The sequence below is a fragment of the Schistocerca americana genome, chromosome 3, assembly GCF_021461395.2.
Source record: "Schistocerca americana isolate TAMUIC-IGC-003095 chromosome 3, iqSchAmer2.1, whole genome shotgun sequence".
Lineage (NCBI taxonomy): Eukaryota > Metazoa > Arthropoda > Insecta > Orthoptera > Acrididae > Schistocerca > Schistocerca americana.
Window position 1 is genome coordinate 557,560,989 of NC_060121.1, and position 15,026 is coordinate 557,576,014.

Consider the following 15,026-nt stretch of genomic DNA (forward strand, 5'->3'; position numbering starts at 1 on the left):
CAGCAAGGAGCTAGAAGTATGGTGTAATAGAACTACAAGAAAGAGAATCAAAGGATTTAAAACATTTGAAAAATTTTGTACCTGTAACAAGACATCTTAAGAAATCTTAGTCTTGCAAACAGTCAGTAAACATGTCAAAGTCATCTAAACTGTCATTTAGTGATCGCACTAGCACCAAATTCAAAGACTAAAATACAACAGAAATGTTCTTCCAAAATTGCCTCACAAATATCAAAATTACAGACGCTGAGATAATATAGCATTTAATAGAAAAACAACTTAGGTGCTCAACAGAGGAAAAGTCTTGACAAATTCTGGTTTTGATGATAATTAATTATTTGGCAGTGTTTAAAGAAGAGCACTTCAATAAAACTTATCCATGTAAGACATTCTTGGATTAGAAGCAACTGACTGAGCAAAGAGTAATTACTACAACATTATTAAAGACATAGAAAAATAATTAACTTTTGACAAAAAATGACTAGAATAAAGCAATACTGGAATGATTCTATATACATAATGCAAGAAAATCATTCACCTACTAGCAGCTGTTTATTGTAGGTTACTGGAGCACTAACGTATTCCAAGCAGTTGGGGAGACAAGTGGGTTATTCCCATTTTCTAGACAGATCATTGGGCAGATGAGCGTAAATATAGACCTTAATCACTGACATCAGTCTATTGTAAAATTGTGGAATTTACTGTGTTAAATACTCATTTATTATGACCTCCTTGGAGACCAAAATATTGGTTCTGTAAGAGTCAGTATGGTTTCTACAAATAGCACTCATGTTAGTCTTGGTTCATTCTGTTCATTTTTAACATCCAGACATTCAGGATGCAGTAGATAGCAGTGTCCAGGTTGATACCATGTTTGTTGACTTTCAGTGGGCATTAAGTACAATTCTTCATTGTTTTCTGTTGAACAAAATGGAATAACAGACAACCTTTGTAATTCATTGGAGAACTTTCTAGTAGCTGAAATGACATCTTTATTTGGGAAAAATCTTCATATGTGAAAGGAGTGTTATGATGTCATTGCTATTCACTGTATAAATATAAATGCTCTGGTGTGTATCATAGGAACCTCCATGAGACTGTGTATTCCATTCCATTCCATTATGGCAGCTGCAGCAATAGTAGATAATGATTCAGATGAGTGAATATTCTCTGTTGCTATTATGTAACTATTTTATTAATTCTAATTACACATTTCACTCAGTTAGCGCACCATCAGGGTGGAACAACAAGAAAATAATTACAGCTCAAACACATGAAATTAGTGATCAGCAGATCTAATATCACTAAAAGATGAGTAAATTTAGAACACTTTAAAAACTTCTTGGTTTAATGTTGAATACATTAAATATGGGGCCCCGGTTGTAATGTAAAATGGTGGTAAAAAACATGCTTGTCAGGAACTACAAGTTAATGCAGGGGAACCATAAAAAAAGGTAAGAAGATAAATAGTGAAAACATTGAACATAACAAGTTGGGAGGGGGTGGGGGAGTGACGGATAAAATATAAAGGTAATTAAGAAAGCGATGTCATGTAATTAAAACTCGCCATAGCAGAAGGAAGAGTCAGGTGCAGCGGTTGATACATGTTTACAGTGAACAAACTGAATGGCGTGGAACTGCAATGCCCTCACCAACCATAAACATAGAAATGGTGTAGCAAGTTTACGGAATACGAACTGTGTCAGTTGAGGGCCAGCCGGGTGATGGTTCTGGATCGGGAATTAAATAAGGTACAGGGGAATGAGGAGGGAAGGGGAGGAAAGGGGTAGGAGGAGGTAAAGGGAAAATGGGAACCTCAAGTATCAAACAATGGAAACTCCATATATCTAATATGGAAGAATGGGCAAAGGGAAGGAGGGGCAGAGGTAAAGGGAAAATGGTGTGATGTGAGGTTCATGTAAGACAGAGGGTAATATAATAATAACAGGAAGGGAAATTTGTCATACTGTTAGAGGAAAAGAATGGAAAGAAATATGCCAAAAAGTATTGGTAGAAAAGGTGGGAAGGGGTATGGGGGAGGGAGGAAATTGGTTTTAATAAGGAAATAGGATAAGGGGGAGGAAAGGGGTGGTAGAATGGGAGGGAAGGGCATGAAAATTCCATTTTGGATTAAAGATGAATGAAATGTTCCTTCCTCCCCCTCCATCTCTACCACCCACCCAACTATCTGCCCTCTTATCCTGCTTCCTTGTTAAAACCAATTCCTCCCCTCCTGTCTTTCCTATGAATGCTTATAACACCTTTCTTTCCATTCATCCCAGGTCAAAATTTTCCTGTAACAATATGACAAATATCCCTTTCTGTCATTATAACAATATTATGAGAAGGAAATCAAACAATCAAAAATCCAGGATGGAATGTAACAATACCAGAGAAGGAAAGTTGCTACTCACCATATAGCAGAGATGCTGAATCGCGATAGGCACAACAAAAAGATTCACATAATTATAGCTTTCAGCCATTAAGGCCTTTGTCAGCAGTAGACACACATACACACATGCACGCACACACTCATGCAAACACAACTTGCACACACGTCTGCAGTCCCAGAGAACTGAATCCGCAGTAGCAACTTTCCTTCTCATAATAGTGTTACATTTCATCCTGGATTTTCCATGTTTGATTTCTGTTATTATAACATTACCTATATCTTACATGAAGTTCACATCACACCACTTCCCATTTACCTCTGCCCACACTCCCCGTTGCCTGTTCTTCCACATTAATACATAAGGTTCCCATATATTTAACTTTCTCCCCTTTTCCCTCCTCCCCACCCCCTCCTCCCCTTCCCTCCCCATACCCCTGCACTTAATTGAAATTCCCACTGCTCCAGCACCATCACCTGGCCGGCACTCAATTCATGCAGTTCCTATTCCATAGCCTTACTGCACTATTTTTGTGTTTATGGTTGGTGAGGGCACTGCAGGACGACCCCAATCAGCATGATTGTTGTAAACAAATACCTACTGGTGCACCAGCTCTTCCTTCTGCTATGGTGAGTTTTAATTGCATGACACCTCTTTCCTATTACGTTTATATTTTATCTGACACCCTTCCCCCCCCCCCCCCCCCTTCCCCATCCATCACCAATCTGTTATGCTCAATGTTTTTGCTACTTATCTTTTTACCTCTTTGTAGGATTCCCCTATGTTAACTTGTAGTTCATGACAATAGGAAGCGTGCTTTCCACTGCTTTTTTACAAGACAACAGGGCCCCATACTTAATGCTTTCAGAATTCAACCAAGTAAGTTTTTAAAATTTTTTATATTTATTCACCTTGTAGCAATATTAGATCCAGTACTTACTAGGTTGACATGTTTGAGTTGTAATTATTTTCTTATTGTTCTGTTCTGATTATGTGCCAACTGAATTAAATGTGCAGTTGGAATTAGTAAAACAATTACATAATTGCACCACACACTGTTCATTCATTTGAATCCATGAGGCTGTTTGTGGATTATGCTGTTGTATGAGGGTGGTTTGAAAAGTTCTCGGAACGAAATAGAAAAAAAGTGCTTACATCACTGAAACTCTTTTTATTTTTCAAAGTAGTCTCCTTGTAGATAATGCACTTGTTCCAAAGATGTTCCAGTGCCTTGATCCCATCTCATAAATGAATTTCCTCCAGGCCTGCAAAGTAGTTGTCAACTCTGGCTATCAGTTCTTCGTTTGAAGTGAATCTTTGTCCACCAGGAAAAATTTTCAGTTTTGGAAAGAGATGGAAGTCTGACAGAGCCATATCAGGTTAATAAGGTGGGTGTGGCAACAATTCATACCTTAGTCACATAATTTTGCCATGGTGATGGCACATACATTTTTTATCCGTGTCAAGAGTCGCAGCACCCATCTTGAAGATAATTTTTTCATTTCTAATTCTTCAGTTAAAATGTAATATACCCTTTTGGATGACATCTGGCAGACATGAGCAGTTACATGCACTTTCAATCGGTGATCCTCCATGACCATTTTATGCACTTTTGCAATGATTCTGGAGAAGTGACACATCTTGGCTGACCACTGTGTGGATCTTCATCTGAGCTCTCCCGACCAAATTTAAATTCATTTGTCCATTTGGCAACAGTTGAATATGAAAGACCAGTCCCCCGGTGTATTCTGGAAATTGGCATGAAAGTCCTTTGCTTTCATACCTTTCCTTACGAAGTACTTAATCTCTGTTAGAATCTCGATTTTTTCCATCTTCACAAATCACTTTGCTGGAACAACAATAGAGCCATGTCACTGCCACAGCTCTCTTCCAAGAGCCCTGACATGGCACATGTTTACCGGCAGCAGTCCAATTAATATCATGTAAACAACTCGTTGCGCTAGTGCTGACCTCTTGTGGTGATTCTGAAAACTTTTAAAACCACACTTGTATATAGGAAAGAGACAGAACACCAGAAGTTTGCACCAAAACACGGAAAAAGCTGTAGCAATGAACTCTTGGTGCAGTGACTGACAGTTGATCCTCATCATAGACATATGTAAGTTATTCCAAATAAATATAATAGATGGAAACATTCCACGTGGGAAAAATATATCTAAAAACAAAGATGATGAGACTTACCAAACAAAAGCACTGGCAGGTCGATAGACACACAAACAAACACAAACATACACACAAAATTCTAGCTTTCGCAACAAACTGTTGCCTCATCAGGAAAGAGGGAAGGAGAGGGGAAGACGAAAGGAAGTGGGTTTTAAGGGAGAGGGTAAGGAGTCATTCCAATCCCGGGAGCGGAAAGACTTACCTTAGGGGGAAAAAAGGACAGGTATACACTCGCACACACGCACATATCCATCCACACATACAGACACAAGCAGACATATTTAAAGACAAAGAGTTTGGGCAGAGATGTCAGTCGAGGCGAAAGTAAAGAGGCAAAGATGTTGTTGAAAGACAGGTGAGGTGTGAGTGGCAGCAACTTGAAATTAGTGGAGGTTGAGGCCTGGCGAATAACGAGAAGAGAGGATATACTGAAGGGCAAGTTCCCATCTCTGGAGTTCTGACTGGTTGGTGTTAGTGGGAAGTATCCAGATAACACGGACGGTGTAACACTGTGCCAAGATGTGCTGGTCGTGCACCAAGGCATGTTTAGTCACAGGGTGATCCTCATTACCAACAAACACTGTCTGCCTGTGTCCATTCATGCGAATGGACAGTTTGTTGCTGGTCATTCCCACATAGAAAGCTTCACAGTGTAGGCAGGTTAGTTGGTAAATCACGTGGGTGCTTTCACACGTGGCTCTGCCTTTAATCGTGTACACCTTCCGGGTTACAGGACTAGAGTAGGTGGTGGTGGGAGGGTGCATGGGACAGGGTTTACACCGGGGGCAGTTACAAGGGTAGGAGCCAGAGGGTAGGGAAGGTGGTTTGGGGATTTCATAGGGATTGACTAAGAGGTTACAAAGGTTAGGTGGATGGCGGAAAGACACTCTTGGTGGAGTGGGGAGGATTTCATGAAGGATGGATCTCATTTCAGGGCAGGATTTGAGGAAGTCGTATCCCTGCTGGAGAGCCACATTCAGAGTCTGATCCAGTCCCGGAAAGTATCCTGTCACAAGTGGGGCACTTTTGTGGTTCTTCTGTGGGAGGTTCTGGGTTTGAGGGGATGAGGAAGTGGCTCTGGTTATTTGCTTCTGTACCAGGTCGGGAGGGTAGTTGCGGGATGCGAAAGCTGTTTTCAGATTGTTGGTGTAATGGTTCAGGGATTCCGGACTGGAGCAGATTTGTTTGCCACGAAGACCTAGGCTGTAGGGAAGGGACCGTTTGATGTGGAATGGGTGGCAGCTGTCATAATGGAGGTACTGTTGCTTGTTGGTGGGTTTGATGTGGACGGACGTGTGAAGCTGGCCATTGGACAGATGGAGGTCAACGTCAAGGAAAGTGGCATGGGATTTGGAGTAGGACCAGGTGAATCTGATGGAACCAAAGGAGTTGAGGTTGGAGAGGAAATTCTGGAGTTGTTCTTCACTGTGAGTCCAGATCATGAAGATGTCATCAATAAATCTGTACCAAACTTTGGGTTGGCAGGCCCGGGTGACCAAGACGGCTTCCTCTAAGCGACCCATGAATAGGTTGGCATACGAGGGGGCCATCCTGGTACCCATGACTGTTCCCTTTAATTGTTGGTATGTCTGGCCTTCAAAAGTGAAGAAGTTGTGGGTCAGGATGAAGCTGGCTAAGGTAATGAGGAAAGAGGTTTTAGGTAGGGTGCCAGGTGATCGGCATGAAAGGAAGTGCTCCATCGCAGTGGGGCCCTGGACATGTGGAATATTTGTGCATAAAGAAGTGGCATCAATGGTTACAAGGATGGTTTCCGGGGGTAACAGACTGGGTAAGGATTCCAGGCGTTCGAGAAAGTGGTTGGTGTCTTTGATGAAGGATGGGAGACTGCATGTAATGGGTTGAAGGTGTAGATCTACGTAGGCCGAAATACGTTCTGTGGGGGCTTGGTAACCAGCTACAATGGGATGGCCGGGATGATTGGGTTTGTGAATTTTAGGAAGAAGGAAGAAGGTAGAAGGAAGAAGGGGTGTGGGGTGTCTGTGGGGTCAGGAGGTTGATGGAGTCAGGTGAAAGGTTTTGTAGGGGGCCTAAGGTTCTGAGGATTCCTTGAAGCTCCGCCTGGACATCAGAAATGGGATTACCTTGGCAAACTTTGTATGTGGTGTTGTCTGAAAGCTGACGCAGTCCGTCAGCCACATACTTCCGACGATCAAGTACCACGGTCGTGGAACCCTTGTCCGCCGGAAGAATGACGATGGAGCGGTCTGTCTTCAGATCACGGATAGCTTGGGCTTCAGCAATGGTGATGTTGGGAGTAGGATTAAGGTTTTTTAAGAAGGATTGAGAGGCAAGGCTGGAAGTCAGAAATTCCTGGAGGGTTTGGAGAGGGTGATTTTGAGGAAGAGGAGGTGGGTCCCGCTGTGACGGAGGACAGAACTGTTCCAGGCAGGGTTCAATTTGGATGGTGTCTTGGGGAGTTGGATCATTAGGAGTAGGATTAGGATCATTTTTCTTTGTGGCAAAGTGATATTACCAGCAGAGAGTACGATTGTAGGACAGTAAATCTTTGACGAGGGGTGTTTGGTTGAATCTGGGATTGGGGCTGAAGGTGAGGCCTTTGTATAGGACAGAGGTTTCGGATTGGGAGAGAGGTTTGGAGGAAAGGTTAACTACTGAATTAGGGTGTTGTGGTTCCAGATTGGAGTTTTGAGGTTTTGGAGGGAGTGGAGCTGGAAGTGGGAGATTGAGTAGATGGGAGAGACTGGGTCTGTGTGCAATGAGAGGAGGTTGAGGTTTGCTGTAAAGGTTGTGAAAGGTGAGTGAGTTGCCTTTCCGGAGGTGGGAAACCAGGAGATTGGATAGATTTTTAAGGTGGAGGGTGGCATGCTGTTCTAATTTGCAGTTGGCCTGTAGGAGGATGCTCTGAATAGCCGGTGTGGATGTGGAAGAGGAAAGATTGAGGACTTTTATTAAGGATAGGAGTTGACAGGAGCGTTCATTGGCTGAGTTGACGTGTAGGTGAAGGATTAGGTGGGTGAGGGCAATGGATTGTTCAGTTTGGAACTGGTATAGGGACTGATGGAAAGAAGGGTTGCAGCCAGAGATGGGAACTTTAAGTGTGAGGCCTTTGGGGGTAATGCCAAATGTCAGACAAGCCTGGGAAAATAAAATATGGGAGTGGTCCTGACATTGTAGCTGGTTACCAAACCCCCACAGAACGTATTTCTGCCTATGTAGATCAACACCTTGCAACCCATTACATGCAGTCTCCCATCCTTCATCAAAGACACCAACCACTTTCTCGAACGCCTGGAATCCTTACCCAGTCTGTTACCCCCGGAAACCATCCTTGTAACCATTGATGCCACTTCTTTATACACAAATATTCTGCACGTCCAGGGCCTCGCTGCGATGGAGCACTTCCTTTCATGCCGATCACCTGGCACCCTACCTAAAACCTCTTTCCTCATTACCTTAGCCAGCTTCATCCTGACCCACAACTTCTTCACTTTTGAAGGCCAGACATACCAACAATTAAAGGGAACAGTCATGGGTACCAGGATGGCCCCCTCGTATGCCAACCTATTCATGGGTCGCTTAGAGGAAGCCTTCTTGGTCACCCAGGCCTGCCAACCCAAAGTTTGGTACAGATTTATTGATGACATCTTCATGATCTGGACTCACAGTGAAGAAGAACTCCAGAATTTCCTCTCCAACCTCAACTCCTTTGGTTCCATCAGATTCACCTGGTCCTACTCCAAATCCCATGCCACTTTCCTTGACATTGACCTCCATCTGTCCAATGGCCAGCTTCACACGTCCGTCCACATCAAACCCACCAACAAGCAACAGTACCTCCATTATGACAGCTGCCACCCATTCCACATCAAACGGTCCCTTCCCTACAGCCTAGGTCTTCGTGGCAAATGAATCTGCTCGAGTCCGGAATCCCTGAACCATTACACCAACAATCTGAAAGCAGCTTTCGCATCCCGCAACTACCCTCCCGACCTGGTACAGAAGCAAATAACCAGAGCCACTTCCTCATCTCCTCAAACCCAGAACCTCCCACAGAAGAACCACAAAAGTGCCCCACTTGTGATAGGATACTTTCCGGGACTGGATCAGACTCTGAATGTGGCTCTCCAGCAGGGATACGACTTCCTCAAATTCTGCCCTGAAATGAGATCCATCCTTCATGAAATCCTCCCCACTCCACCAAGAGTGTTTTTCCGCCGTCCTCCTAACCTTCATAACCTCTTAGTCCATCCCTATGAAATCCCCAAACCACCTTCCCTACCCTCTGGCTCCTACCCTTGTAACCGCCCCCGGTGTAAAACCTGTCCCATGCACCCTCCCACCACCACCTACTCTAGTCCTGTAACCCGGAAGGTGTACACGATCAAAGGCAGAGCCACGTGTGAAAGCACCCACGTGATTTACCAACTAACCTGCCTACACTGTGAAGCTTTCTATGTGGGAATGACCAGCAACAAACTGTCCATTCGCATGAATGGACACAGGCAGACAGTGTTTGTTGGTAATGAGGATCACCCTGTGGCTAAACATGCCTTGGTGCATGACCAGCACATCTTGGCACAGTGTTACACCATCCGTGTTATCTGGATACTTCCCACTGTCAGAACTCCGGAGACGGGAACTTGCCCTTCAGTATATCCTCTCTTCTCGTTATCCACCAGGCCTCAACCTCCGCTAATTTCAAGTTGCCGCCACTCACACCTCACCTGTCTTTCAACAACATCTTTGCCTCTTTACTTTCGCCTCGACTGACATCTCTGCCCAAACTCTTTGCCTTTACAAATGTCTGCTTGTGTCTGTGTATGTGCGGATGGATATGTGTGTGTGTGCGAGTGTATACCCGTCCTTTTTTCCCCATAAGGTAAGTCTTTCCGCTCCCGGGATTGGAATGACTCCTTACCCTCTCCCTTAAAACCCACATCCTTTCGTCTTTCCCTCTCCTTCCCTCTTTCCTGACGAAGCAACCGTTGGTTGCGAAAGCTAGAATTTTATGTGTATGTTTGTGTTTGTTTGTGTGTCTATCGACCTGCCAGCGCTTTTATTCCAAATAAACATATAGAGAGACTGATTAATGTTTGATTAATAGTTTAATATCCTGAGTAACATAACATGGAACAGTGACACAAAACTGCGTCCAGAAACAGAATGTGAAAGGGCAAAATGATAGTGAAACATGAACTAATTTCTGCTTCATCGTAAGCAGAACACGTGAAAATTTAGATGTTGATGCACATTCGTATTGAGATGGGCAACTGTCCGATTTGCTTCGTGATTGTTGCTGCTCTCATCATCCTCAATAGTGGCAGAACTTTGACCTACGTTAAGCTGTGTACATTACAGAGTTAGGTGATTCTGTGGTAAATACAGATGACTTATATTCTGCAAGAGTGGGGCTCAAATACCTGTTCAGTGATTGTGGTTTAAATTTTCCATGGTTTCCCTAAGTCATACCAGGTGAATATCAGTATGAGTTCCTTAGCAGGCCATGACAACTTTCTTGATTTGTCCTTCTGCAGCTGATCTACACAAGGTTATAAACTCTAACCTCCTTTGTATCAAATAGCTCACCTTGCACAATCAAAAACATTTGGCTGATTACTGGCAACCTTCGTCGTACAGTATAATTGATAGTTTACTGATGTATCACACTACAACTGATTGCATCTGCCTTCAACAGTCTCCTGGAGTCATTGCATGCAGACTGATCAAATACTAAGGAGCATATGGAGAGATATATGGAAATGACTAGCAGCAAACTTAATACTTCTTGGTTGCTACAAATAGTGCCAAAATGCTTTTAAGTTAACACAACAACTGAAGTTGCTTCAAACTATAATGCTTGCTAGAACAATGACCCAATAATGTTCACAAGCTGAGTCATTACTATAAAAATTTTTCATTTATAATTATTGTAGAGTGTTACTCTTTTTACATACCTGTAATGACAGTGTGTAAAATAATGGAAAGGAAACCACTCACCTGCAGTGGATTGATTTGTGAAGCATCGAACCACATAACAAGAAATTGTTTTCATACTAGCTTTATATCTCTCGCTCTTTTTCTAGTAAAAGTAAACACACACACACACACACACACACACACACACACACACACACACACACACAGTTCACAGCACCCTACCACACACTCCTGTGGCCACTGTGAAACTTGTTATTGAGTACTGATTATTGAAAGCAATTGCCTAAGCTGATGGAGGTGGGGAGGGGGTAGGGGAGGACACAAGGAGGGTATAGTGGGAAAGAGGCTCCACAGATGCACAATGAGATGAAAGAAGTATGGAGCGTCGAGCAAGAAGGGTTACTTCCTCTTTCTATATCTTTTTTTGCTCTGTTCCCTGTGTATCTTTCACCTTACTGTGCAGCCATCTGTCCCACTACACCTCCTTGCATCCTTCCCTATATCCTCCCATCCTCTATCAGCTCAGGCAACTGCTTTCAATAATCGATAATCAATAGTCAGTCTTACCATGGCCACAGGAGTATGTGTTTGGGTATATGTGTGGTTGTGTGTGTGAATGTGTGTACTTTTATTTAAAAAAAGAGCAAGAGCTTGAAAGCTAGTGTGAATGCTGTTTTCTGTTCCATGTTTCTATACTTCACACACTAGTCTGCTATAGGACAGTGGTTTCCTTTTCCTTATTTTACATATTTCTGCACCCAGGAATTTCCATTTTTGTTATGTAATGACAGTGTACATCTATATAGCAAAGCTAAAGAAATGAAAATACTCCCAATGCTAAAAATGTGAATTCTTTCTTCCACAGTTGTCATGACATTAATGAGTGCCTGTTTGAAACAGATCCTGTCTGTAGTCAAACATGTAATAATACTATAGGGTCATTTACATGTGGCTGCATGACTGGCTACATATTGCGCCCTGATGGCCGAACATGCAAGGCTATGGGTGCTGCACCAACGTTATTGTTTGCCAATAGAGTTGACATTAGACAGGTAAGTTCTGTAGATAATTATTTGATAGAAATGGAAAAAATATGTATACTTTCTAATAGAAATTTAGGTGTTTGTAGAATTTCCCATCTTGATGGCTAAGAATGCAGTACGCACCTCCTGTGAATGCTTTTAAAATTTTATTGTTTTATGTCTTGGTTTGTAAATAAAGGTTTTTCTATAGTACACACACTCATAAATCGTATTCTCAATTTTTAAAGCTGTTTTGTCAGAAAATCACTAAATAACCATAGGAAATCAAAAACAGGGAAATCTTGCTTTCTGTTGAGAGGGCAATACATGAATTTGCTTCAAACATTGCACATGGATTCCATTAAATAAGTATCATACTTGAGATTCTCTTATATATTAAGTAGGCTGAAATCAGTACAGCACAATATATTTGGTAAACCTAAATAGCTTACAATACAAAGAGAAATAAAATTGTTGTGTATATAATTTCAATTCAGAGGCCAGTCTGTTGAAGACTGAACACTGTACCATGAAACCCAGAAAGATTCTGAAGTATGAACTATAACTTGTGTATGATAATGCACTGCTGCTCACCGCGGAGGGCAAAGGCTGAGCAGCAGACTGGCATGTAATAAACACAAAAAAATTGAGCAGTCTAGTGCAGGACGGAGGTTAGTAGAGATTGTTTTAGGATGTACCAAAAATGTATGTGCTGGGCCAAGTTAGATGACTTATGGAAAAAATGTATAGAGAAAATTGAGAATATCAATGAAAGGTGGGGTATCCATAGTATGAAAACTACCTCTTTCCACTTCATGCATTGTCATTTCTGTGCCACACATTTTTACCCCAATTGCTACTGAATTTGTCAGGTAGCAGCACTAAGAGACAACAGTGCCTGTATATGTTTTATTATCTGAACTGAAAGACTTCATCTGAAAGCTAAAACATTTTCTGCCTTTACTTAGTGCTGCTGCTCAGTGCTTGGCCTATATGGTTGTTAAGGATCTATTGATTTATATGTGTGTGTTGAGCAGACAGTATTAATAGTACCTTCAGGCTTTTTGCAGATGACAGTTATGTATAATGAAACACTATATTTAAAAAAGGTGCACAAATACCTAGTCAGATCTCCATTAGCTTCAAAATTGTGAAAAGATTGGCAGCATGTTTTAAATGTACATAAATACAATATTTTACTCTTCAAAAAATGCAGATAATTAGTATTCTATGACCACAACATCAATGAATCACAATTCAAATCAGTCTCTCATACAAATACCTCTGTGTTACAATTTGAAGGGATGTGAAATGCAATCCTCACATAGGCTCAGTCATAGGTAAGGCAGGTGTCAGACTTCATTTCATTGACTGTTATATATATGAATGAAGGAACATCAAATGAGGTTTATGCCTCTATAAGTTAAGACAGAAAGACAGAATAATACAACACTTCAATATCTGAGCTAGTGCCGGCACTGGATCAACCCGATGACTTAAGTGCTGAGTAGTAGAAGTTCCTGTAGCATACCATTCCAGGCATAGGCAGTAATCCAGATAAGGGTGACCAAATGATGTGGCATTTGATATTGCCGAGTGAGGTGCCATGTGTGCTTATAAAGCCCTGACGTAAAGATATGCCTGCCATCAATGAGTCTGTGATGGCATGGCACAACATGGTTGGTGCAATACTGTCATGCAATTGTTTGCTCTGGGTAAGCCACAAGGGTGTTGCTGCATTACCACAGAGGCAGCTACATGAATGGTCCGCATCTGCACTGTCCAGCTGGATGGTGATATGCATGAGCCATGAATGGCTGGCCATAAGCTGTGTGAAATGTGACCTGCAGTTGCTGGGCAGCAGGTGTTGTAATGTAGGCATTGGTGATACCCCACTGCTTCCCTTCCCCTCCCCTCCCCCCCCCCCCCCCCCCCCACCAAAAAAAAAAAAAATTTCTCAGTGTGGTGGCATGCTGTGAGAGGCCACGGCGACAGTGGAGGCATCCAGCAGGTTGATGAGGTCAGACCAGGAGCTGGGTGCAGACATGTCCAACTGGCATTCCAGCATTTGCTCCATGGGCCCTGGAAAAACTGGAAGAAAAACTTGAGGCAGAATGCGACTCTTGCCAATCATGATGTGGCATAGGTGAATCCAGGTCCATGGGTGTCTCAGTAATGACAGCGATTAGGATGGCGACTGTTCCTGGGGAATCAGGAGGTACGCCGTCTGTGGTGGCTTTTGCAGCAGTGGTGGCACCGTGGGTTGCAACACTAGGTGCTGTGATGGCTGGGGCTGCAGTGATGGAGGGAGTGGTGCTATGAAAGAGGTGATCCAGGTTTCGAAGGCTGCCGTAACAGTGGTCATGACTAGGGAATCCTGCTGGTAGTGCCAGGCTGCTGGTATGAAACCTGTCTTTGATAACTGCCGTGGGAGAAACTGTCTGCGTGCACAGTCTTTGGAACAGTAAGACCTGACCAGTCTCAGAAACAGTATGAGGACATATATGATTCTAATGTCTGTGATGATGGTGTCCCAATCCAACCCAAATGACATAGGTTGCTCTGCTAACAGATTTGACTGTAATCCCAGGCTCCAAGGAATGACCACTGTTAAAGAGCCTGAAATATGCCTTGGCACAGACCTGGAATTTTGATGGAGCAAGAGGAGTGTCCGTGGACTGAGGAGGATGGAGGAGATGCAACGTAGAGAGACCTGCCATTCAGAAGTTCAGCCAGCAACTTATCTCCCTGATGCATCATACAGAATAGAAGCAGAGTATTTTCTTTGGAGTGGGGCTGCCTTAACTTCAATATCTACACCTTGAAGGTATGCACAAATTGTTCTGCTTCACTGTTAGATTGTGGTGAGAAAAGTGCTGATCTGACGAGGGTGATGCCATCTGCCTTGCAGAAAAACATGAAGTCTTTTGAAGTCAGTTGTGGGCCATTGTCAGATACAACAATAGTTCATAATCCTTCTTGACAGAATATAGTTGCTAGAGACTGAATTGTGCTGGCCGATGTTGCGGAATGTGGAAGGACAATAAAAGTAAATTTGATTAAAACATCTACTGAATATGTCTGCTTGTGTCTGTATGTGTGGATGGATATGTGCGTGTGTGCGAGTGTATACCCGTCCTTTTTTCCCCCTAAGGTAAGTCTTTCCGCTCCCGGGATTGGAATGACTCATTACCCTCTCCCTTAAAACCCACATCCTTTCGTCTTTCCCTCTCCTTCCCTCTTTCCTGATGAGGCAACACTTTGTTGTGAAAGCTTGAATTTTGTGTGTATGTTTGTGTGTCTGTCGACCTGCCAGCACTTTCATTTGGTAAGTCACATCATCTTTGTTTTTAGATATATTTTTCCTACGTGGAATGTTTCCCTCTATTATAACTATATATATATATATATATATATATATATATATATATATATATATATATATATATATATATATATATATATATATAATAGAAGGAAACATTCCACGTGGGAAAAATTATATATAAAA

General features: G+C 42.5%; 1 protein-coding gene across 1 annotated transcript in view; it reads left to right on the top strand.

The window, feature by feature from the left end:
- LOC124606219 (low-density lipoprotein receptor-related protein 4) overlaps positions 1-15,026 on the top strand; it is a 633,935-nt gene that overhangs the window by 410,273 nt on the left and 208,636 nt on the right. Inside the window, exon 10 of the mRNA XM_047138193.1 lies at positions 11,359-11,545. Within this exon, the coding sequence (XP_046994149.1) occupies positions 11,359-11,545 (187 nt within the window). The remainder of the gene's footprint in view (positions 1-11,358; positions 11,546-15,026) is intronic.